Source organism: Onychomys torridus, chromosome 7, assembly GCF_903995425.1.
Source record: "Onychomys torridus chromosome 7, mOncTor1.1, whole genome shotgun sequence".
NCBI lineage: Eukaryota > Metazoa > Chordata > Mammalia > Rodentia > Cricetidae > Onychomys > Onychomys torridus.
In genome coordinates, this window is record NC_050449.1 from 1,375,554 (window position 1) to 1,401,651 (window position 26,098).

At 36.2% G+C, this 26,098-nt stretch overlaps 1 protein-coding gene across 7 annotated transcripts in view; it reads right to left on the reverse strand.

Annotated features, from left to right (window-relative positions):
• Gria4 (glutamate ionotropic receptor AMPA type subunit 4) overlaps positions 1–26,098 on the reverse strand; it is a 375,087-nt gene that overhangs the window by 17,568 nt on the left and 331,421 nt on the right. For all 7 annotated transcript variants that reach the window (XM_036191822.1, XM_036191821.1, XM_036191820.1 and 4 more), the window contains exon 14: positions 22,694–22,941. In XM_036191822.1, the coding sequence (XP_036047715.1) occupies positions 22,694–22,941 (248 nt within the window). The remainder of the gene's footprint in view (positions 1–22,693; positions 22,942–26,098) is intronic.

Sequence of the window (26,098 nt, forward strand, 5' to 3'; positions counted from 1 at the left end):
AAGATTGTTTGGAATCAAGTTCTCTGCAAAATTATTCTCAGATATTGTCTTTTTCATACCATCAAATAGGCCATGTAAAAACAATTTAGTTTCACACTGCTATCATACAGATAAACATAGATCTACATTTGATTGATAAGATATATAGTTAAACAACTGCCAAGTTCACAATTAATCCACACACTTCTCTTGTAGAAGCTTGGGGTCTTTTGGTAAAATCTGCTTAAACCATTAAGTATACAGTTTACTTTTCTTTAATAATACAGTGTAGAAGGCCAAAAAGAGCCTTACTGTTTAGAGACTGTATTCAGTATGCCAAAATTTTTCCATGTTAATTCATGACTACATGACAAAAGAAGTTACTTTCTTATGTAATAGATTTGTGTTGTCTCAAGGCGTCCTGGGATTGCTATTTAAACTGAAGTGTAAAACACATACATGTGCATCATTTTGAATCGGTTCTGTCTTATGAAATGAATTACTTTTTATATAGTAGTACTAATAACAATCATCAGATGACTTAAAATATGTAACATTCCTTCACTAATCTTACTAGAACAGTTAAAAGGTTCATTTTATTCAGATGAAGTGATAAAGGAATCCCTAAGGAAAGGTGGTAACCATACCTACAGAGGTTATAACACATCAGGTTAGTCAGGAACAGAGAAAGCAAATCCCTGCTGCTGAGCATTTTATTACTGCTCTGGAAACTCATTTCTACATTTCAGATATTGTCTTCAAAACCAATATCAGCAACACTTATTGATAGCTATGGATATTCTTGCCTAGTTAAGCATCAAGGAAGCTATGATAGCTGCTGTGCGGAACAGACAGAGGAGAGTAGACATTGTGGGCTTGTCTTGCAGTCATTATTCCTTTTATATTAAATGCATCTTAGAGTCAAAAGAAAACAAATGCTTCTCTTAAAAGAAAGGTGGTGGTGGTGGAAAAATAACTTTTGGCCACATTATTGCCAAATGTAAGAGCTTCATCTAGGACCCTAGGTTTGTAAATGATGGATTTTGTGGGCTCAAATAGGACCCAGGTAATTATTCACTTATTTGACCTGCATTTTATGCCTCATGAGATGTTTAAGAAAGAACAATTCTCCAATGACCTTTCCCTAGCAGTGAGTCCTACCATAGAGAATGTGACTGCTTTGGAAGAAGATGTAAATTTCTGAGTAAATTCCAGGACTTCTGGAAAGTTTTGAGGGTTTTTATTTCTGGAACTACTCTTCCAATTTGAAATTTTGAAAATCCACCACATTTTCAATAATTTTCAGACTCCAATAATTCCTAACAAATCTTTTTGTTCTTATTTGAAGAGACACATAAAACCAAGTGCAGACTAGGAGCTAAGAAATGGAAATGTTCGCACTTCCTCATTTTTGGGAGTCTAATAAAAAGTAAGCCTTTTCTAGTACAAGGTGAGACATTTACCTTTCTTCCTGTGCCTCCACAAACAACTTCTCATCAACTTCTACTGATTTGGATATGCATGCTTTTGTAGGTACTGCATGCTTCATGCCTTATTCTTATTTCTAATCCATTTATCTTGCGATGTAATTATTTCTCTGTTGGTGAGGCATTAAAGCATACATCTGATACCATGTCTACCTAAAATAAATGGGGTAAATTTACAATGCTTAAGGTTGGTAAAATATTGGGTTTGGGGCAAAGGTGTATGACATATGTGTGTGCAGGAGCATGCTCACTGGTACCTGAATCAGTATGTGTAAATGTGTCGGGGACAGAGGAGGATGTTAGGACTTTTCTACTAGAGTTAGTAAGCTGGTGGCTAACAAACTCCAGACATTCCATTGTCTCTGGTCCCACAACTGTAGTGTTAATGAGTGTATATGGCCATATCCAGACTTTTTTTTTTTAATGTGGGTGCTGGAATTTGAATTGAGGTACTCATGCTCATGTAGTAAACACTCTTACCCTCTTAATCCCTCTCTACGCCAAAATGGTATAACTTTAATATTCAAAGTACAAATAGTTACTGTAATTATGCAGTAAAGTTGAATGTAAAATAATACAGACCCCTAGATTTAGTAAATAACTCTCAGTGCAATATTGGATACACATATTGTTTGTAGGTGAATAATTTTCAATAATTTCTTTACTCTGGCTGAAATGAATTCAGTCCCATTTCACTTAAAAAAACAAACATTTCCTTATTTTCTAAGATGCCATAATCTATGCATCTGACAAAGTCTTTTGTCCTAACTACTGTAAGAGGGTACTACTACGTTATTATCCTGATGTGGAAGGACCCCTTTATTATATACACATGTAAAATACCTCTCCTCAGCTTGAAGCCTCTGCTGTCTTCTCGGAAGAGTTTTCTTTATACTATATCTTGATGCAATTTAAGAACCTGGCATTACAGTGCCTACAATATTTACACAAATGAGTTTTTGAAAAGATGCCAACAAATCCTAACATATTTGTTTTCAAAAACCATCCAAATTGTGTGAACTAGTAAGAAATGATATGAAAGATAAAATTCCTTTAGAACCAGAAAAAGTAATTTTAAGCAATTTCTAACAGAAAATGCAAAGCACAGAAAAGTAATTTAATTTTACTTGGCACTAACTAACCTGGTGAATTAAAACAGTGCAAGTTCATTTTTTAATTTATATTGAAAGACAAAAATAAAGTTGATGCTCAGTATACTCAATGATTTAATAATATGGACATTTTAACATTCTTATGATAGAATTAAAAGCTAGAAAGGAAATAAATTGTTTTTTATTTAATAAGAATTTTAAGATGATTGCCTTTGAGAAACCAATCCTATAAAATCAGACAATGTTAGCAGAATACCTTATAACAAATCCAATAGTATTTTTATATGTCAAAAGATAGATACAATTCATAAATGAAAGAATTAAGTTGGTTTTTGGCCCATATCTTTTATAGAAGTTTGATTTAAATATCAGAAGCACTTACTATGTATAGATTAACATGCTTAGATCCAACCCTACTCTACCAAATTCTTCTAAATTAATACAACTGCATTCTATACAGCTACATAAATTGAAAATATTAATAATCCATGTGACTTTGTTTTATATCCATTAAAATCAATATGTAAATCAATAGGTAAAATAGTATATAGCTTAATGCCAAAAAGAAAAACTAAATAGATCTGTAGGTTCATTGTTATCTCAGTGTGAAAATAAGCTGTCCATATTTCTAATGCTACCAAAAACTGGTTGAAAATTTAACAAATTACCCTAAAGGTAAAGATACTTTTAAATTATTTTAATTTCATCTTGCTCTCTATGCTTCCCTTCTCATTTAAAATTCTCTGCAATGGGACTTATTAGTAAAATCCAAGCAACTAAAACTAACTAACAAAAATAAACCCTCTCAAGTATTTTCTATGATTCAATGAATTGTCAACTTGATATAACCTAGAGTCACCTGGGCAGAGAGCCTCCATAGGGATTGTCTCAATCAGGTTGGCCTTTGGACATGTCTTGATCAATGTGGGAAAACAGAGACTGAAAATGTGTGGCACCATTCCTGGGTTTGGGGCCTTGTACTCTACAAGAATAAAGAAAGCTAGCAGAGCAAGGATATGTTCATTTCTCTCTGACCTTTATTGTAGGTGTGATGTCAGGAGTTCCTTTAGCTCTTAGAAACACACTGGGAGCTCACTCCACAACTTGACTTCCCTATTTTGTTTGACTATAACCTTGAATTGTGAACTAAAGGAAACCTTGTCCGCTGTAAGCTGCTTTTTGTCATTTTATCATAGCCACAGAAATGAAACTAGCACAGACATATAGAACTGTTGTGTTCACACCAAACCTTCTCTACTACTTTGTACCAACTCTAATCTAAAGAAGCTGAATTTTAGAGCTATTGCCAAGGAGCTCAGGAAACATTGGCTGGCCTGAAGTATGCCATTGGGTTTGGTGCAGTTGGTTTTGTCTCTTGAGCTAGGGGCTGGAGGCCACTTGGTTTAGATGGTATATGGGAGACAAAGTGTAAATAAATTCTTAGTGAGACCTTCAAATTTTATGCTTCAACAAAGACCCAGAGAGCTGAACAAATGAATAGTTACTGCACTAGCTTCCAGCAATATTTTTTGGTGTTTGTTCTTTGGAATGTACACATCCAATTCTTATTTGAGAATAAGGCTAAAAGGGGTTAGTCTTCAATGATCATTGTCATTACTATGAGGCTGTCTGCTAGGCATTTAGAGCCTTAGCTATAGATTGTGACATGAAATGTTTAGTTTCTCTGTCTGTCTGTCTGTCTGTCTGTCTGTCTGTCTCTCTCTATCTCGTGTGTGTGTGTGTGTGTGTGTGTGTGTGTGTGTGTGTGTGACAGAGAGAGAGAGAGAGAGAGAGAGAGAGAGAGAGACAGAGACAGAGAGAGAGACAGAGAGACAGAGAGAGAGAGACAGAGAGAGACAGAGAGAGTTCAGGTATGGATGCCTATTCATGCAGAGCCTAGAGGAGACCATTGGGTGTTTTCTTCTATAACTTGGTTCCTTATTCCCTTGAGACAGCATCAGTCACTAAGCTTGGATCTAGGCTGGCTCCAGTAAGCTCTAGTGATTCTCCTGTCCCTGGCCCCCCAACAGTATTGAGGTTAGAGATGACCATGCCCATGTTTTAAGATAAATAAATAAGAAATAATAAATAAATATAGGTTCCAGGGATTTGATTTCAGGTCCTTGTGCTTGAAAAGCAAACTCCTTTAGCCTATAAATTATGTTAATGTTGAGTATTTTAAGGTTAATCTTCACCAATATTTCATGGAGTTTAGTTTCATATTGTTAATTTTGGATCATCGATTACAATTTGTTACCTACATTCAATCATTGGTCTCTTCTACAATTTGGTGAAAGCTGGATGTTTTGTCAATAACATGAAAAAACACTCACACATTAACTGGCACATGATTACAGGTGGTTCCTAGACTTTGGAAAGTTAGTGATGCACATAGATTCAAATTTCTGCTGTAGACTCTAGCAACAGCTGTTTTAAAAGTAAATGTGACTTCTCTTGTGCATGCCTATTAGAATCAGAAGATACAAAACCAAATTGATACCATGCTGGCTATACAATTTCATTAGAGAAGTTTTGAGTCTGTCATTTGTCTGGAAGTGATATCCTGGGTTCTACATCAATTTGCGATCATTAAGTAAACATAAAAGAGATTTTAAAATAACTACATGATACATTGATGGGAAAATTATTGAAAGATACTTTCAGTTACATTTAAATAAACTGAGAAAATATCAAGGAATCCTCTTAAATATTGTCAATTTAATTTTATAGTAGATCTCCTTTGAGGTTTTAAAGAATCTATGGTGTTCCTCTTCTCTGCCTCACTGTTTCTATTACTTGCAAGTGTTACTAAAGGCAGCTTTGGATGAGACCACAACAGCTGGACTGTAAGATGTTTTGTGTTTTCCAGGAATAGAACTTGCTTTTCAAGCTGAGGTCATTATTAGTCTAAAGTACAGTTCAGAAAACTGAAAACTGGTTGCTGTCAGTCACTGCATGTAGGATGTTTTACATGCCTAAGCCTTGCTGTGATGAGTACAAGCTGTGCAAGCTCTGCTCTGTTCTGCACTATGGATTCTCCTACCTTCTAGATCCTATTCCTTATTCTTACTAATATAATTTCTATTCTATGAACCACAGGCCATGTTTCCTTTTATTTATTTGCCTGTTTCTTAAGAACTTTCAAGGACAGCTTTAAGGATTTAGAATCTTGAGAATTTTGGGGGTCAACATGTGGGCTAGAGGTTATTTTCCTTTCTCACTTCACAGATATGATCAGGGAGGCCTAATGACAGTTAGGTGACTTGTCCAGCAAAGCCCTACTGGCTGGGAGTCATCTGCTTTCTGGTCCAGTGCTCTTTCCCAAGTACTTTGACACTCTGCTCCTTGTCAAAGCTCTTCCCTGTGTTTCAATGCTATTTCCATCCTGTTATGTCTCTCTGAGGAACTTGTGTTTTTCTGAGAAGTTTGTCAGACTTGGTGAGGTTTTCCCTGCTTAAGCTGTGGGACCTTATATCTACTCTGCATGAGTAATTTGGTATTTCTGACTTCACTATTACACTCATATTCACTTAAAACCTGAAAGGCGGTTGTACTTGTCAATGCAACATCTACTTCCTAAATATTGACAGAACAGCTGCAGGCAATCTTCTTTAAGAAGTGATCTCAATGAACTTTATGGTGGTGATGTAAGTACACGGTAACAGCCTTTTCTCCCAAGGTTGGAATACGATGCATATTTGAATACATACAACATGCTCAGCTATCTAATCTCAAAGTTTTGGATTCCCAAGAATATTGTCACAAGAAAACCTTCTGATCTTTTATAATAAATAAGAAAATTTACTCAGAAGGAATAGCAGAATAAAAACATACAAGTCTAATTTTAATTGTCATTTCCATTCCATTACTATGGTCAACCATCTTTAAGAACTGTTATTCTGAAAAGTGCCCCTGAATTCATATTTTCATTTTTGCAGCACTGGTCCTTATCACTTAGCACCACGTCCACTGGCTGTTTCACTCTCTCAGTGCCCAAAGCCAGAATGAACTCTATTCTCTTCAAGAATATAACACACTAACAAATACCTTTTCCATGATTTGTGATTGCTTCAAGATACTGTAGCTTTTTTGAAATTCAAGGCCTATCTGTATTTTTAAAGTATAATGTTCTTATCATATGATAAGGCTGACTCTATTCAACAAATGGGAAAAGGGGTACCTAAGGTTGAAGGCTATTCACTGGCAACACCTACTCAACGCTGGAGTTGAATCTATTCAGCACATTCATCCTCTAGGTACATCCTTTCTTCCTCTAGTCAGGGTAGTTTCCTGATAGCTCCAAAGGCATTTTGCTTAGAATTGACTCCAAATTGAATAGCTCCTTAATCAGTAATTTCTTTCCTCCTTCCTCTCATATTTCCTACATCTTTTATTTGCCCACTTAAGACTTATTCATTCAACCAATATTCCTTGCTTATCTATCTAGACCCTCTTTATAAGGTCTCTCTCAGATACTTCAGATTGTACAAGGATAACAACTTCTATGAGGGACAGTCACAGCTCAGTCATAGGCTTATTTGCAATGTAATATGTGTTTGTGTTCTGCTTGCTTAGAGAGCAGCAGTAGTATCTTAGGGTATTTTATCTCAGTCCAGATGTAAAACAAGCCATAGATATGATACTCTGTAACTGGTACCACATAGAATTACCTTTGCAGGGACACAGTTAAAGCACACGACTAATGTGGTGGCCAGTGAAAGGGAATCTTCCTGCTGTGGAGCCCAACAGACTTGTGGGAATATATGATATAAAGTATGCTTTCTATCAAATGCTGGCAAGAAATATTAACACTGAAATATTAATATTCTCTATAAGAATAATGAGAGGTAATTTATCAACAAAATAATTGAGGCTGGTGTTTCATTGGGATTATCAATAAAGGGATCACTCATGCACTTTGTTTCTCCAGTAGGAAAAACACTGGTAAAATCAAATATAATTGCTGTTTTAATATCAAGGAGAATATAATATTGCCATCTGTATTTAAAATCAAAAGGCCCAGGTAAGATCCTTTTGCAAATTCATTCCATTCACTACATTTAGCTTGTAAAACAACTTTAGATAAGACTTCTGTCACTAAATTTACTAATTGGAACAGTTAATACAGTCATTTGACAAATTAAATGTCATATCTATCATTAATAGAGACCAAATGCATGTATAGTTTGATTTGACTAAAATTTATTTCACTACATATTTTATTTAGCTCACTTTTATTTTAAAATATTTTAGAATTTCTGTAAAAATTCTTAGGTGAGAACAGATTCAACTTTTCTCTCTGGTATAAGATCTTAGGTTCCTTTACAATAGGCAAGTATTTGGAGCTTATTCATACAAAATATATTTGTGTTACTAGATTTTCTTTCATAATCTTATCTTTCTTAATGGCTTTTAGTTAGGTGGGAGAATAGTAAAAATAGAAAAAGGAACCTGAGTGGTAAAACTAGTGTTTGGCACAAAGGATTAGCTAAAGAATGAAAAGTGTCTGGATTTTCCCGTGTTCAGGGCTATATTGTCAGCTCAGGAAAGGAAGAACACTAGGATTTCTGGTCAAAGAATTCTGTCTGGTTTGCAGTTCTTAAAAATACCATTGAGTTTACACCTTTCTCCAAAAAGGTATTATCTGCTTATCTTACTTTATTTTAAAAATATCTTTGTCATTATAAGGTGTTTGTGTATATATTCATATGAGTGAATACAGATATGTAGTAGTATAATATGTGGGGGTCAGAGGACATATTTGGGTGGTGAGCATCTTCTTTCACCATGTTGAAAACGGTGTCTTTTGTTGTTCACACCCATGTAAGCAAAGTTGGCTGGCTCATGATTTTCTGGAGATTCTCCTGTCCCAGCCTTCCTTCCATGATAGGAGAGGTGGGATTATGCATGTTACTATTTACATGGGTTATGAGAACCTGGATTCATATCATCAAGTCTGCATGACAAATGCTTTATAAACTGAATGATTTTCTTTCTGGTCCCTTAACTGCCTATCCTTGAGACAACAGTCTTCATAATACAAATATGTTCCAATACACAGTAATTATTATTAATTAAAAATGACAAAGCTTAAAATTCCATTTTTTTATTGTGTATATGTGTGTGTGTGTGTCGGAGGGCATGTGTGTGAGGGTCCGAAAACATTTTGTATCTTCCCTTGGGAACTCTCTTGTGGAAAAACAATGTGAAAAAGACACCAAACACAGGAAATATTGATGACTTCAAAGACAATAATGAAGAAGGTGAACAAACTATGGAAATTATTAAAGTCAACATCAAGAAGCCAATAAGGGAGGGTGTAGTAGCAGCTGAAAATAGTGCTCAAGAAACCATTTTCCTTTCCTATTATTTTTCTAGCTATAATTTCCACATAGTGCATTAAAAAAAACTTACTAAGACTATATTACTTCATCTTGAAAGTTTAGCCTGATTTTATTTTAAAAATAGTTATCATTAAATTTATAACAGCATCTTTTATTAAAATTTTTCTTGATAACAATGTATTTTATGAGAAACATTTTGGAGTTTAATTTAATATTTTTGTACTTTCTTGCCTATTATGGTTTGATTGATAGTAACTATGAATATTTCTATATACAGAGAAATGAACAGGTAAAGAATTTAAATCTCAATGGAAGATTGGCATTGATATTTAATGAGGATGGAAAAAATGAGTGCAGTAGCATACAACTATTATAACTTGTGTGGTTTCTTTTTTATCCTGTTATAAAATTTGTAAGTAGATATTGAAATAACTACTATGCATAGGTAACAAGCTGGTTCCCTAATGCTTCTGGGTTAAAAAATATAAATGTATAAAGAAAAAGGGATTAACAAATAGGTGGGGGAGGGGTTTCCTTCAAATGGATGGAACCCATTCTTTTGAAAGAAAACTCCCCTCTTACCTTGGTCCTGGAGCTGGTTAGTTCTCCTCTGTCCTCCTCCTAGGGGAGAAATACCCAAAGTTAAACAATAATAGAACATGATCTTGTATTAAAGTCAAGTTCAGTTCTGGCCAACCCCTTCCTCAGGTCTCACAGGATACTACCAACTGTCTGATATGATGGGGCTTTCTCAGAATCCAATTGAAACCCATTTTAAATATTAAGCCAAAGGGAATGAACAAAGCTGTATAAGATGGAAAATAAAGTGTCCCCTACTCAATTAGTCTGTCTTGTCAGAGAACTCTTATGAATTTCAGGCTGGCTTACAGCAGGAAATTTCATGGAATGGCATTGCTTGAGTGATAGGGAAAGAAGCATCAAGAGTTCCCATGGAGAAGGAGGTGTTCTGATATTCCTCTTGCCCATAGGAATAAAATTATAGTGCTATGAGTAACATTGTGTGGGGAGCTGCACTTAAGCTGATCCAATAAAAATGATATTATGATAAAAATTGAAAATAATATGCTGAGGGAAGATGAGGAAAGTCTCATCTGAAACAAGTAAACGTAGGTGAGGTTCTTTTTGTTTTCGTCTACCAACAAGGCTTAGGTTGCAGTTCATGTAAGCTCAGGGCTCTATAGCCATTATCAGATGGGCTTTTCCTCCTGAAAGCACCTGTGACTAATTAGGACTCCTGGTGTCTTTAGAAAGATGGACAGCGTGGTGAAAGAAGCATAAGGCTGAGTATTCAACAATAATGGTCCCAATAGCACCCCAGTCACTCATCACATGACATGTTTCCAAGGAGTCACATATCTGGATGAATGTAACTTTAACTCCAACTGGTTGCTGGGATCAAGTCTGAGAATGTATTCATTTACATGTATTATCAAATATTTACTTTTCATTATATAGTCTTTGAAATGTTTGAATTATCTTATCTCTTTTGAGGGTATTTCCTAGTTACTTGATCTTAAAGTCAGTTTACAGTTATCCTTTGGCATAATTTCAGAGAGGATGGGTGATTGGCTCCCATATAAAATCAAATACCAGACAATTGGTTGAATTCCGTGAGACATAAAGGAGAGTAGAGACCAAGAATGAGCCTGAACCCATACAAGATCATGTACTATTGTTGTTTAACTTTGGGTAACTTATTAAAAAACTTCATCAAGTAAAATGACATTGGGTGAGCAGATGGATGCATGTTGGAACCTCAGTATGTCCCAGTATGTTACAGAGACAGCAAAATGAGGGACAATGTCTACAGTACTCTAATGGTCATCATGAAAGTGTGCAGGGGGGAAACATTATGGCAAATTCTGTGTTACACCAGCATCTGTCACTCCATCTGGTTTGCATTGGAGTCACCCTATGAATGTTAATGACCTTCAAGTTTCATGATAAATGTAATAAAGTTTTCCAATTGTGGCATAATATTCTTCTTTATCATTAGTAAATATACTGAAAATGTCTATCCTGACAATTATTTGTTTTCCCTCTAAACATTATAAAATCATATACTACTTTTTCCCTGAGACAAATACAACCAAAAATTGTAAACCATGCTTAAAATGAAAAAAAAAAAATGTACATTTTATCTTATAAAACACCTGTTTCATCCATGGTTGTTACAGTTTTGAACTAAAATCTTTGTGTTTAGAAATAATATAGAAATCAAAGGAAGAAAACAACTGTAGATATATTGCCTGGACTGAAAAATTAAAGTGACCATGCAGCATTTACACTTTAGAGATAAGTGATGGCTACTTGACATAGAGAAAAATGAAAGAGAAATTAATAGTATTGACATTGCCAAGGTTACTATAATGTCCTTAAAAACATCTTCTCAAGTATTATATACTGAAATATCATATTATATGGGGTAAATTCTTTGTATCACATCTACATATGTAAACATAAGACTTGTTCTCAATAATATTCAAACAAATCCTTCTGCACTTTCACATTAATTCTATCTTCTGTGTCTCCTGTGGATTCTTTTTTTTTTTTTTTTTTTTTTTTGCCAGAGCTGAACCCAGGGCCTTGTGCTTGCTAGGCAAGCACTCTACCACTGAGCTAAATCCCCAGCCCCTGGATTTTCTTACACATGTGCATCATCAAAAGCATGAGGCCAATGTTTCATTGCAATTTCCATTCACAGGTGTGTAAGACCTGCATCTCTATCTGAAAAATACCTTTACAAACACCTTTCTATTTCACAATACAACAGATAAAAGCAGAGGAAGTGGCTTGTTTCCAAACCAGATTGTTCCTATCACCTGAGACTGACTCTCCCTGTCTTACAAGTCAAAAGAGGTCTAGAGAGTTTGGAGACTGAAATACATAGCCAAGCAGCTTCTCTCATGAAGTACTCTGAAGCTGGTTCCCATCGCATGGTACTTTCCAAGAGTCTAAGAATCCCTTCTTTCTTGATTGAACAAGTCAGATATTGGAGAATATTAGACAATTAATTTTCTATATCTTTGTGGGAACCTGCTTTAACCATGGTAAAGTCTTTCTTTAGCTGATTTGTTATCTACTTCTAATTTCCTCAGCTAAATACAAGTTTATCCTATTTTTCACATAAATTTAAATTTATGCAAACTTGAATCCTATGCAGATATTTCTAATGTACCCTGGCATTATCTGAGACAAGACAGAATGTTGTTGTTGGCAAAACTGAGACAAGAAAGAATTTAAAGATCTGTATTCATATTAAATATGTATGTATTTAAAATATATGTATATTTTATAAATCTTCTCCCACAAGAGCACTGGAGAAAGGAGTCAGAAGACATCAGCTCTAATCTCAGCTAGGGAACTCTGGGCAAGTCACCTAACCCTTATTTATAGTGTCATCCCTACAATAAAGTGACAGAACAGAGTCAGAAGAAGTACATATGTTTGAAAAGAGTGACATTATACTGTTGCAGTGAGCATTTTTATATGAACCCAATTTAAACACCTTCTAAAGTGATCAAATTGAACAGGAAATTAAATATTAGATGAACAGATTTTTTGGCCAATGTAATATTGCCATTATTACATTATTTAATAGAAAGTGACTGCTGTGGGAGATGCCAGGCCAGCTCTCTGCGTCCTGAAGTCTCTTGAGTAGCTTCAAATGTAAAACAGGTACTGTCTTAGTTCTCTTATGCACTAAGTTCCCTTATGGATTTTTACTATAAAATTTTGCTTTTATGTTAAAGATTCTAGGTGGTAAAAAACAAGTGAGACTGGTGGTGTTGGCACACGCCTTTAGTTCCAGCATTGGGAGGCAGAGACACGTGGATCTTTGTGAGTTTGAGGCCAGCCTGGTTTACTAAGCTAGTTCTAGGACAGCCAGAACTGTTACACACAGAAACCCTATCTGAATCTTTCAAAGGGCTAGCTGCAAATATCTGGAAAGAGAGGCATCTAGGGGCTGGAGCTAATTGATGTCACTGATTAGTCCCAGTAAGACTTTGGCCTGTTTCCACTTCAGAGAGAGACTTAGGAAGTAGTCATTTTGGGTGGTTTTTATCTGTCTGTGCAGTGAAGCAACATAGAAGAGGAATCTATGTATGCTTTCACATACTCTGAAAGTGAGTAGCTGTTAGCATCTCATTTACTTGATTGAAACTCCAATATAATTCTTATTCCTGTTAGTTGCTAAACAGTACTCAAAAGAATAACCCACTTCAACGTTTTCTTAAAGACTTATCTGTACTCAGTTTTCCATTGAGTACTCTGGAATAAAAAGGAAATGTAACCTAAGTGAAATCTAGCTTATTTCAATATGATAGCTATATGTCTTTGTATAGCCAGTCAGATTTTTAAAGCCAAATTTCTGTAACACCTCAGTATTGTAGACTTTGAAAACAAGATTGAAGTAGAATGGATGATTTCAATGCTTTTAGTTTTCCTATGTTGTTGAGTTGTGTGCTATGAATGACATACATTGAAATGTACATAAGTTTTTGGAAGTGAATTTCATTCTCTATGCATCTCTTCCTAGATTTTAGATTCCCAGAAGTTGTGGGATCTGTCTACGTAAAAGAAATGATGTTCAATTTTGGAAAAATCTGCATATAAAAAGATAAACAATGAGCTAACAACATTTTAATGTTTCGCTAGTCTACTCATCTTTTCTTTAAAAAAATCTTTTAACTAGTGAATTGGTTGCTTCTCTGAAGGCTCAGGCATCTGGAGTTATGAAATATGACTTTCTATTTAGGTATTTCCCTGCATGTGATACTGTATGTCTACAACAAAGCAATCTTAGATGCCTGTTAGTTCATTCTGAAACCAAGAGCTAGAGGTCTATTTTGGGCATGAGGAGAAACCTTTGAAGTAATGAGCTTCAGTTTTCTTTTTCTAAATTAAGGAATAATATAATTCTAAATCAGAATAATTACTATTTTCTACATTGTTCTGTAACTGCCAAACTATTTTTATCTTCCCTCTCTTAAACATGAATGCATAAAGCTAGTTCCATTTTGGCTGATACTATCTTGAGACACAAGAATTTTATCTCATCTATAGTGGTGAATGGATGCTTTCTCATATATTCTAATGAAGTAGATGGTGAAGCAGATTTTCATGTTTGCAGAAAAACAATGTTTATCTGTGATCTACTAAGGTGATTATCAGCATACAATTGCATTAAAGCATCATTGCAGAAAATGTTACACTGAGGAGTAGATTACATTTTCAGAACAATAAACTTTAAGGCAGCTGTTTTCAATCATGACCCCTTTGGAAGTCAAATGTCCCTTTCACAGGGGTCCCCTAAGACCAATTTAGTGTTTTTTTTTTTTTTTTTTTCGAGACAGGGTTTCTCTGTAGCTTTGGAGGCTGTCCTGGAACTCGCTTTGTAGACCAGGCTGGCTTCAGACTCACAGAGATCCACCTGCCTCTGCCTCCCAAGTGCTGGGATTACAGGCGTGCACCACCACCGCCCAGCTCCAATTTAGTTTTATAACAGTCATTAAATTACAATTATGAAGTAGCCATGAAAATAATTTTATGGTTTGTGTCACCACAACATGAGGAACTGTATTAAGGAATCTTATATTAATGTTCACTTTACTATGTATCCCTCTAACTTGTATGTTATAGATTATACAAAATTTCTTTGCCTTCCTAATTATTGCAAGTATAAAGATCTTTATTCCATGTTTTCTTCTCCAGTTTCTCCCTAATCTGTGTCTATTCTCTCAGATAAGAGTGTTCTAGAAGCATAAGGGGCAGGGATCTATTGCACTATGGTTCAAAGGCTTCTCTTCTCTCTCCAGATTTATAAGAGTAACTCAAGAATTGTGGTCCTGAGCAACCTGAACTGAAGGGCCCAGGCTTCCCCTAGCCTGTTAAAGGTCCCAGGCCAGCCCCTACCCTCTGAACTTCCCAGGCTGTCCCTATCCTACATGCTTTCATTTAGGAAGATGTCTGAAGAACTGCATCTGCAAATACTGCCACAAAACTAGCTACTTGACCTTTGCTGATGTTCTGAGGCTGCACAGCTATTCATAAGTGAAATACAGTTTCTGCTATAAAGGCCAGATCGGTTTGTCATCTGTAGACTCACAGTCCTATGAGCTAAGATGCACATTCTCTTCATTGAAGAGTTATTTCTAAAAAGCACTTACGAATGAACCACTTTGTAATCATTGTACAAATCTATGTTACAGAGAATAACAAACAAAACCTTATACTGGAAAATTTAAGCCTTAATGTAGAGAATGTTGAATGTACAGGCAAATTCAATATTAATGGAACAAATGGAAGCCTGGCGATGTTTCACTTAACTCTGTTCTGTGCATTTCAAAACACAAGAATGCAATGTTCTCACACACAAACCCCAAGTACACATTAGCTTTTGCCTTTTATATTAATACCTTCTGGTAATGATGCCACAGTTGCCCTTCCTGTGTTGGGAATATAGGCATCATATGCCTATACATTTTGATTCACTATGGCCAGGTATAATTGAGGATGTTGAAAGTCTCAAATAGCTAAGTTCTCTTGTGTAACGTGTTTGTCTCGCAGCTAAGAATTAAATGAGAGCAACTTGTTCTTATATTCTGCTCAGATTAGCAAGTCCAGTTCAACACAAAACCAGAAATAGCAGGTCTAGTCCTACTGGTATCTGTTGCTCATTTGTCTACTTTCTAGGATATTGGCTTTATATATTTCTCCACCTACTCTTCTGTTAGGAGATCCTTTCTCATGCTGCATTTTGCCCATCGGTTTTTACTTTCTTATCTGAGTATCTACAATGCTCTACTTTCTCGTTTTTCACTTTACAGAACCTTCTGTTGGAATGCTTTCACTCTAATACCATTATGAAGATTTGTAAGAGGGAACCTATATCTATCTTCTGTTCACCATGATAGAAAGAGGTAATTCATGCTTACAAAAGCCACCACATACTTGCTTTTCACTTCTGCATGCTTAAAAAATTCACCCTTATTTATTATTATTGATTTATTTATGAGATAAGGTATCAAATATCTTGGGCTTCCCTCAAACTCCCTATTTTCTGAAAATGACTTTGAACTTTTGATCCTTCTGTTTCCACCTCCCAAATTCTGGGATTACAGATATACATTACAATGGCTGATTTTATTTTCTATGAGGCAAGTGCATTAATTGAAAGACTAATAGTTTGAATTTTTTTTTTTTTTTTGAATAGCAGAGCTGGGGTCTAGTCTAGCTGCAAAAGTTTAAATCCACAATTTCTCTTGTAGAAATTTCATTTTATTAAATATATCTTTCTTTGAAGTAGTGGGAATTAAAACAAATACAAAATCCTTACCTTCTCCAAAGTCATTAAAATATAACTTATAAATGTAAAGATAAAGATGAAAAAAAACTAAACACTAAATTTAGCAACTTTTAAACTTTGTATTAAGTGCTCAGGTGTCTGCAACCTGTCCCCAGAATGAAAAACTTCAAGTCACCTGGAAAAATCTCAATTGGAAGCGAGCAACCATCTATAGAATTATGTGCCAAGGGATTTGGATCTAATGGCAAGAAAGGAAAAATACATCATATATGGTGTATCCCCTAGAAACCTAAGAAAAAAAGCAATGTTTGTTTCCTCTTCAAGGGAGCCATCATTTTAACCATTTTTTCAACTACCAAAAAGTGGAATTTAAAACTTCAAATTCCTGAGGGTTGCAGAAAGTTTCATGTTTTTCACAATGCTCAAACATCTGAAAAAGGAAGGATGTACTAAATGGGTCCTTTTGTGTTTTCCCATGTGTTTACCACATGTCATCTTAATTTGTGAATACAAAAAACTTGGTACTCACAGTAAATATCCGCTTCTCTATAGAAAACTAGGGAGCCTTTAAGTGCTATATAGCACTGGGGGAATTTGCATGCTTGTATGTCTGTGAATGCTAAACGGTGAGACCAATTTTTGTCCTGTTCATCTAATCCTTAGCCAGATAGACTATCAAACAAAATGGGATTACAAAAGTCTGCTTTTCTGGAGCATCTGTTCAAATGTCAATAAGAAATGTGGAGGACATTCACAAACATCTTTTATCATACTGCTTGGTATAAAAATTGGGTGCTTAAAGATCAAGCCAATCAAAACTCCCACAGTAGGAAGGGGCTCTTGAGGCACCACCCTTAGCTAAGGAGCTATATTGGCAGTTGATGGCTGCTAGAGGAGGAAGAGTAATTTTTCCTTGGAGATGTAACTAACCACTGATTCAGTAATTGTCTGCACACCTATGCTCATAGAGTCAGGGTCAGCACTAACAGAACTCAGTGAGATATGCTAAAATAAAAGAAGAAGGCATGAAGTTGGCAGGAAGCCATCTTAGGAGGATCCAGGAGAAATTAGTGGAGAATGAGAAGTGGATTTGATCAACATACATGATGAAATTGTGCAAAAAACTAATCAAATATTGTATTAAATTGTATTATTGTATAGGAATATACTACATCTCATTTCCAGAAGACAAAAATGAACATTTACTCACTTACAGCCAACTGGTACTCAGTAATAAGCTTGTGGTGGTTTGAAAGAAAATGGCCCCCAAGGGAGTGGTACTATTAAGAAGTTTCACCTTGTTGGAGTCATTGTGGTCTAGTTGGAGGAAGTATGTCACTGTAGAGGTGGGCTTTGAGGTTTATATATGCTCAAGCCATGCCCACTGAGACAGACTATTTCCTGTTGTCTTCCCAAGATATAGAACCCTCAGCTACCTCTCCAGCATGTTTGCTTGCACACTACCATGTCCCACCATGTTGATAATGGACAGAACCTCTGAACTGTAAATAAGCCATCCAGATTAAATATTTTTCTTTATAAGAGTTGCTATGGTCACTACAGAATGGGAAAAGATCCCAGCACTCAAGAGGCAGAGGCAGGTAGATCTTTGTGAGTCCAAGGCTGGCCTGGTCTACAGAGTGAGATCCAGGAAAGGAGCAAAGCTATACAGAGAAACCTTGTCTCAAAAAACAAAAACTAAAACAAAAACAAAAAACAGAATGGGAAAAGATCTTCACTAACCCGACATCTGACAGCAGGCTGATTTCCAAAATATATAAAGAACTCAAGAACCTAGATATCAACAAACCAAATAATCTAATTGAAAAATGGGGTGCAGATCTAAACAGAGAATTCTCAACAGAAGAATCTCAGATGGCCAAGAAACACTTAAGGAGATGTTCAACATCCTTAGCCATCAGGGAAATGCAAATCAAAATGAGATCCCATCTTATGCCTGTCAGAATGGCTAAGATCAAAAACACTAATGACAGCTTATGCTGAAGAGGATGTAGAGCAAGGGCTACACTTCTTCATTGCTGGTGGGGGTGCAAAACTTGTGCAGCCACTTTGAAAGTCAGTGTGGCAGTTCCTCAGAAAAGTGGAAATCAACCTACCACAAGATCCATGTTTCTGTATTTTTGAGCTTTTCTATATTTATATTAAGTACTAAAAGTTGACTTGTTTCTGCCAAAAATCAAAATTTGATTCTCACACACAGTATGCAGCAAATTTTGTTTCTCTAAACTTTTTAAGTGCATCTAAACTTATGATAAATATGTCTTACAAATTTCACATTGTAAAGTGGTACTATATGATAATATATCCCTCATACACAAATTAGGGTATTATTTTTTACACATCTGCTCTGGAAAAATGTGAAAGAAAGGTAATGTGGTTCAAACATCCCATGAGGCCAGTGGCTATGCTACACACTGAAAGAGAAAGTCTAATAAAAGATGATGTTTCTACTTCTCTTTCTTATACTCAATCCCCCATGCCATGCTGCTGCAGGGAGGCTTGGAGTGCCTGCTGTACAGAACCATGACAGGCCTGGTTTCCAAGAACTAGCTCCTGTTGCTATGAGCTACTGATGCTGAGCATCTCCAGTCCAACCAGGCTTTAACATTTTCAGAATTCATGCTCTCAGAGTAACCATCTTTTGAAGTATCACCATTTACCTTTGATGTCAGAAAAAAAAAATCTGTATTTTAGACACAGTTCTACAAACATCTTCAGAGAAGATAAATTTGATATGAGAAGTATTATTGTTAATAAAAGCATTGGAAACTACAGGATTTTAATTTGGCTTTAGGTATTTGGATCAAGATGGTATAAAGTTCCATAAGGACCAGAATAAATCAGCAGATGAGACTCATTGCTTTATATCTTGGTGGTTATGTGAAGATGCTACATAATACCTTGAACATCTCTATTAACCAAATCACTCTAAAAAACTTTTAATGGATTATTTATCACATGGTAAAGTTGATAACATAGTAATTAAAGTAGTATAGAGAATGTAGTAAAGTTGAAGGCAATTTCAAAATAACACATATAACTTTATTGTGGTATAAATACTTAATGCCAATGGTGTAAAAGGTATTCAAACCATGGTAAATCTGAATGTGCAGGGTGATAGTGTTGATGGCATTAGTATTAAAATTAAAATAAACTTCTTCTTTCATCTAACCTTTACATTTTAGTATCATACCTTTCGAAATACATACTTTAGAATAACCCTTATGAATTTGCTAGTCAGAGAAAACCTTTCATGGTGAATTTGGGTAGTTAAGGGTACTGGAGAAGGGATGTGGAGAATACCATGGAATCCAGAGAATCCTAAACAAGAATGTGCATGTACAAAGGAGATTCAGGAGGAAGAAAAAAAGATCAGTATACCTCAAACTGTTCTGTCATTTAAGAATTGGAGAATTTCTGCTAAAGTACAATAATTAATAGTTTCAGAGCTGTCCACAACTAAACACTTAATGTTTTTAAGATTTGCACATATGTCCAGTAGATAATGTTCTGAAATGAAGTCTTTCTGAATTTTAAGAGTCTGTTTTTCACTGTCTGTCACTTGTGCCAGGTGACCTGAATATTTTCATTGCCTGGGCTTGCACTTAGGGCCGGTGCTTGCTGTTCAAGCTCTGTAGTGCTGAGCTACATCTCAGCCCCTACAGTGACATTTTCAGACTAGTCACAGATGCTCTCTCTGCAACTGTCTTGCTTGTGCTTGTTTTAAAGCTCACAGTAAAGAACAAAGGCCTGACTGTCTATTCTGACTATATGTCACTCTATTCTGCTTTTCTGTGACATTTATTCTGTAGCATTTTGAACAAATAGTAAAGTATGGAAGCTTAAAACTCCAGGTAAAAGGAACATGGCAAGACATTTCCCAGCCTTATCTGATTATGCTTATACAACACAGAAGGAAATGTTGTTGTTTTATCTTTTCTTAGTTGCTTAGTCAATCACAACAGAGGTTGTGAGGAAGCCACAGTTAATAACAATGGCATACATATGTCCTACCATAAGCAACATAATTAATACAAAGACCAGATTTAAAAAAATAGTTTCTATGGGAAAACAGATTTAAGTTTCTGCTGAATGAGTAAGACATGTTTCAGGAACACCTGATGATGGTGTGCCCTCTGAATTTTGCTTTATGAATGCAACTAATGTAAACTTGTTTCTACAAACTAATGTGTACAAAAGATGCTTATTAGTTCAATTCTGTATTGGTTTGCCCCTCTTGAAAGACAAATCTTCTAGGGGAGGGAGAATAAGAATTTCAATTCAACAGACCCCTCTTGCTTATATGGCAGGGGCTGGGGGACTGAATACAGTGGAAAGGTGAATGCTTTTAGCCTTCAGTGCCCTTCCAGAGCTCTCAAAGACATGGACAAAATGACTGTGGATTTGGCATGCAGGGACCAGCTTGCTCAGGAAACTGTGGCGTACAGAAAACAAAATGCATAAACAAACTCCCCCTCCAGGAAGCTGAGTTTAACAATTGCCTCATTAACAAGATCTAGCAAGGACAGGAAAAGAGGGGGAATTATTATACAGTTCTAGACAGATGAAGCCCTTTGGCGTCGCCCCAAACAAAGCCTGTAGTGTAGATTTGACAAAGTGACACATTTAAGAGGAAACTCTCTAGCCATCAATAGGAGGCAGACACACTGTATCTTAGGGCCAAATTCAGTCATTGAAGCTTGACTTCATCAGAAGACACAGGCAGTTATATCCCCGGAGAATTAATTAAAAGAGTCAGACAGGGAATATAACCAATAGCTTGACCACAGATCTATACATCAACCATAGTTGCTTTCACCCTTCTAGTTCTTGTAAGTTATTTACATTAAAGTGTTCTCGTACTGCTACCTTAACAGAAGTTTATCTGATACTCAACTTAATGGCAATTATGTAATTTTTGTAACACACTGTACAAAAAAATGTCAAAAAAGTCTAAACACCCTGGTGGCAGTGTAAGTTTCTAAGTGGCTGAGATCTTTTTAGTTAGGGTCCTGTCATGGGTAATTTATTAGTGTGGTGTTTCCTTGATTATTTCTCTAGTTTTATATGGGATATTTGTTCAAATAAACCAGAGTTCAGAACTGCCAGAATCTGTACTCAAATTTGTCTTTACTGACTACCTTTTCTATTTCCTTTAAAAAGTTTCCCATTCACAGAATATTCTCCCCAACACACTATATTGCATTAATCCTTCCCAGTACCCACATTTGTTTTCAAAATAGGTATCTCAACCCTCCCCCAAGCCCAGCACACCCAAGTTCATTGAAGTTCCCTTTCTGAAGCCAATGAAAACAACCACAGGACACTGGCATTGCTTTCATTGTGGCTGGGCAATATACAATTCTCATTACCTTCAGTTAGTTGTCAGTGGCTTACCAGAGACATCACTTCTCAAGACAGGTTCTTGGTTAAGCCCTTTAGCAAGGCCTGTGATTTCCTCTTGAATCTGTACTTTGTGCTTCTCTTCTAAGTAGTACTGAGACCAGAGTGATTTGTCAGTTATCACTTGCGGTGGGCTCTAGCACCAGTAGGTTCAAACCAGCCTTTATTACTTAAGGAAAATAGGAAATTCTGCTTCCTGGATGTAAACATGAATTTTCTATGTTGAGAACCGAAAGGATGCAAAGGGTAGAGTGGACCAGTATTTTTGTAAGAGTGAAAGTCTCCTTTTTAACCCATACAGATAATGCTTTTTCTATGAGCCCCCTGGCAAAGTCTATCTACAAACATTTTTGAGGCATACTTGTTCTAACTTTACAGATCTTACTTATACCACACTCGCTTTAAAATATATGGGAGTGTGACCTGAGTAAGCACCATAAAGCCAGAGCCTACTCTTCTGTCTAGGTCTTGTTGGTTTTATAAGTCGTCATGATTTCAAACAGTACCAGTACAACCTCACCATAGTCTGAAATAGAATGATGCCATACTAAACAAAACACTGAAATGGAAAAAGGAAATCTCTCTGTTTGTAGGAAGTGGATGTCTTCTGACTGAGAATCTGGAATAATGTTTAAACAGAACGATAAAATGCAGAATCACTACTGACACAATGGCAGCAGGCAGCATCAATTTTGGTGGGCAAAACAATAGAAAAAGTTGATGAGATCTAGAAATAATAAAACACCCATGATTTAGGCCCACTGCAAGCAGCTAGTGTTCAACCACGTTGGTTTTTATATGGCCTTCAAAAATCAATGTCAACTATGATCATTTTAGAATCAAAATGAAAAACTTGCTTTTGCCTGACCATTGATCAAAAGTATGAAATGGAGAAAAGGAAAATAAACCAACAAACATACTATATTCACACACAAAGTAAAATAATTCTTTCAGGGACATCAGGGAAGGTGGAATACTATAACAATGCATGATCTATTGTTATACTATTCCACCCACCTTAATGAGGAACCCTTGGGCGTTGCTACACCATAGCCTTTGGAATCCAGGTTTCCTCCCACTTTCATTGTGTCGCAGGGCTTTCGCTGCTCAATGTATTCGTTCATCGTGGACTCCAGGAGAAAGGCAAATTTGCCCTTGGACTTGCGGACACGAGCCACGCCCTCAGCTGTAGTCCTAGTGAACACAGACGGCTCTGCCGATCGCATGTAGGTCCACATCTTTTCATACACTGCTATTTTTGATCTCTGGAGGAAATGCAAAGAAAATTAAATACAGGAAAGAAGAAAACAGCATGTTAATACAGACTGAGTACCCACTGAACAATTTCCAAGCTCCAGATGACTCTGACAGCTTGAGACTGAATCTGACAAAATCAACAAATAGGACAACACACTGGGCTTTAAAGAGAGTGACTTCTTTTTCATACTTCATTTTAGTACCATTCTAACCACATGACTCTGGCCAAGAAGCTTATTTTTTTAAAATTACTTTTATATACTTTCATTACCCTCACTACTTAATTTACTTAAGTTGTTTTTAAAATTTTAGTTGTTTATTATTATTATTATTATTATTATTATTATTATTATTATTAGTGTGTATGTGTGTGTGTGTGTGTGTGTGTGTGTGTGTGTGTGTGTATTCAGGGCTGTGGTGTCAGACTGCATGTGCTGAGGCGGAATGACAGCTTTTGGGAGTCAATTGTCTCCTTTCATGAGTTCTGGATATCAAACTCAGTTTTGAGGCTTTTGCAGCAAGTATTTAAGCTATTGAGCCATCCCAATAGCTCCCAAAATACACTTTTATGTGAAAAAAAGAGCCACATGAATTCCACAGTTTCCAAAACACACATTTGGTAAGATAGGAAAGTGTTAGCTAGTATTTATTGTTTGATAGCTTACTACCACACACCAGTGCTCATCATTGCATTTGTTCCAAGACAAAAAATGTGAGAGCCCAAAGAGTGAAAAGCAACCAACAATAAGCAGACTCATTGGGAAGAGGTCAGAGGTCAGATGAAAGCATGCTCACGGGAAATGCTGGGCCTGTCTTGTCTCTGTGGCAAGGTTTAGAAATGTTGTCTTTGGCTGAAAGTGGACTGACTTGGACAAGATCACACACACACACACACACACACACACACACACACACACACACACACAAAATATGAAGGGAGTCAAAAGCATAAATCTAGAAATAATAGCCTTGCACATGCTTACCTGGGATGCAAGTGTGTTTGCTGATGTGCTGTGGATGATTAATTGGTAAATAAAACACTGATTGGTCAGTAGCCAGGCAGGAAGTATAGGCGGGACTAAGAGAGAGGAGAATTGGGAGAACAGGAAGGCAGGAGGAGACACTGCCAGCGGCCGCCAGGACAAGGAAGATGTAAGGTACCAGTAAGCCAAGAGCCACGTGGCAAAGTATACATTAATGAAATGGGCTAAATATAAGAGTAAGAGCTACACAATGGTAGGCCTGAGCTAATGGCCAAGCATTTTAAATAATATAAGCATCTGTGTGTTTATTTTATAAGTGGGCTGTCGGACTAACAGGGCTTGGCAGGGGCTGGAGAGGTCTCCAGCTACACTGATGCGTGAGGGCAAGCAAATATTTACAAATTTGAAGAAAAGGGCTGAAATAAGGGACATTCTGCAGACCCAGCAAGCTAATAAACATAACAGTCACAGACATTTTACATCCCTAAATCTTTCAACTGTGGAATATACTTAAAAATAAGGCAAGAGAAGTAAATATCCTTAAGGTAATAAATATAGAACATATAAAGTCATTTTTTAAAGATTAGAAATGTCAGATCTGCTTGTTTTATTGTTATTGTGCAATAATGTCCAAGAATTCAGTGCTTTAAAGCATTAATGTATTAGTTCAAAAAATCCTTGGAGTTTTAATAATGCTATTCTCATTCCTCACATATGAAGTATTTTATATACATGCATTTAATAGAAAATGTATATCACGCATTCTAATGGATATTTAGTTACTTTTCCTCTGCTGGTGGTGCAGGTAGCAGGGCCTGTGTTCTGGGGACATCTCATCCGTGTCTTTTTTGATAATATTCTAGAGCCTGAGCTAGTAGTCTACCTAACTTATTCTTCCATCTTGCTGATGACTGAAATAGGCACAAGATTCAATTTGTGTTGAAGTGCAAATCAGTGTGCCTGAGTCAGGTATGTAATGTGAAAGTGCTTGGATGGCAGGCTGCCATGACTGACATGTAGAATGCTTTTGAAAGCTTAACAAGGTGTGCAGAACCCCAAGTATAGGGAGTTTCATAATGGGGTGAATCCAAGGCAAATGCATATATAATTCCCCCCCATGAATAACCCAAGTTGTTTTTGCAGTAGATAACAGAAGTGCTTTCTTGTACAGTGCTGCCTATGGGCCACTCACTGCCTGAGGTGTTGAGTGGAACTGCCATATGCCATTACTGTGTACCTACAAGAAAGCATTCCTGACAAGTATAAAAATACCTTTCAAGTTCTGTTTCTCCTGCTCATCAGACAAATGGTTTGTATAAACCAGGTCACCATGAATGGGAATGGAGGGAGGGAAGCAAACAGGGTAGAAGGCAAATGGTGTTTTCATCAAAACACCCAAATGTACAGATCCTTGAAATTGTTCTTCCTGGGAAAATTACTTGGTTATCCCATTACTGTTTCGAGTGTTCCATAAAAATAAATACCTACACATATAAAACTCTTCCCATTTTAAATCTGAAGTTGGACAAGAGAGAAAGAATTATAGGCTTGATGGGGATCAAGCTTATATGGGAAGAGTTAAACTATGGAAGCAGCTTTCCTTGTTTTCACAGGTCTTATTAATATAGCCTCTTAACTGCTTTACCAATTTTCAGAATTTGAGCAGGAAAAAACGAAACTTTGTAAAGATCAAGAAGTATCTGCACTGTGTTGGCTGCTCAAGAGCTTTATAGTAAGTTATTGTTTGTTTTTTCAAGGTATCAACATGACATGTCTTTTCCCTTCATTACTCAAGACAAGGTGATGAACCTGCAATTTTGTCATCTAATGAGAATAATTCATCATTTCTCAATGGAAGACATTGAGTGACAGCATTCTATTCTGATACAGAATGGTTTCTAGGCAACCTCAGGAAATGTTACTAACCTCTTTGGTAAGTTAAGAGAAGGCTTGACTAAGTAGCTTTATCTGGACAATATTGTTAATAAAGACTACTGTCATGACAATTACTTAGTCATTCAGAAAAATTCACAAATATTTTTAGATCATTTGAAATTTTTAATCAATATTTGTGGCTGATACTCAACACTAAGCCCAATATTCATTGTTTGGTTTGTTTCATCAAGCTTTGAATGATTTGTTGTTGATTTAGATTTGTGTAAATATTTGTGATACTATATAA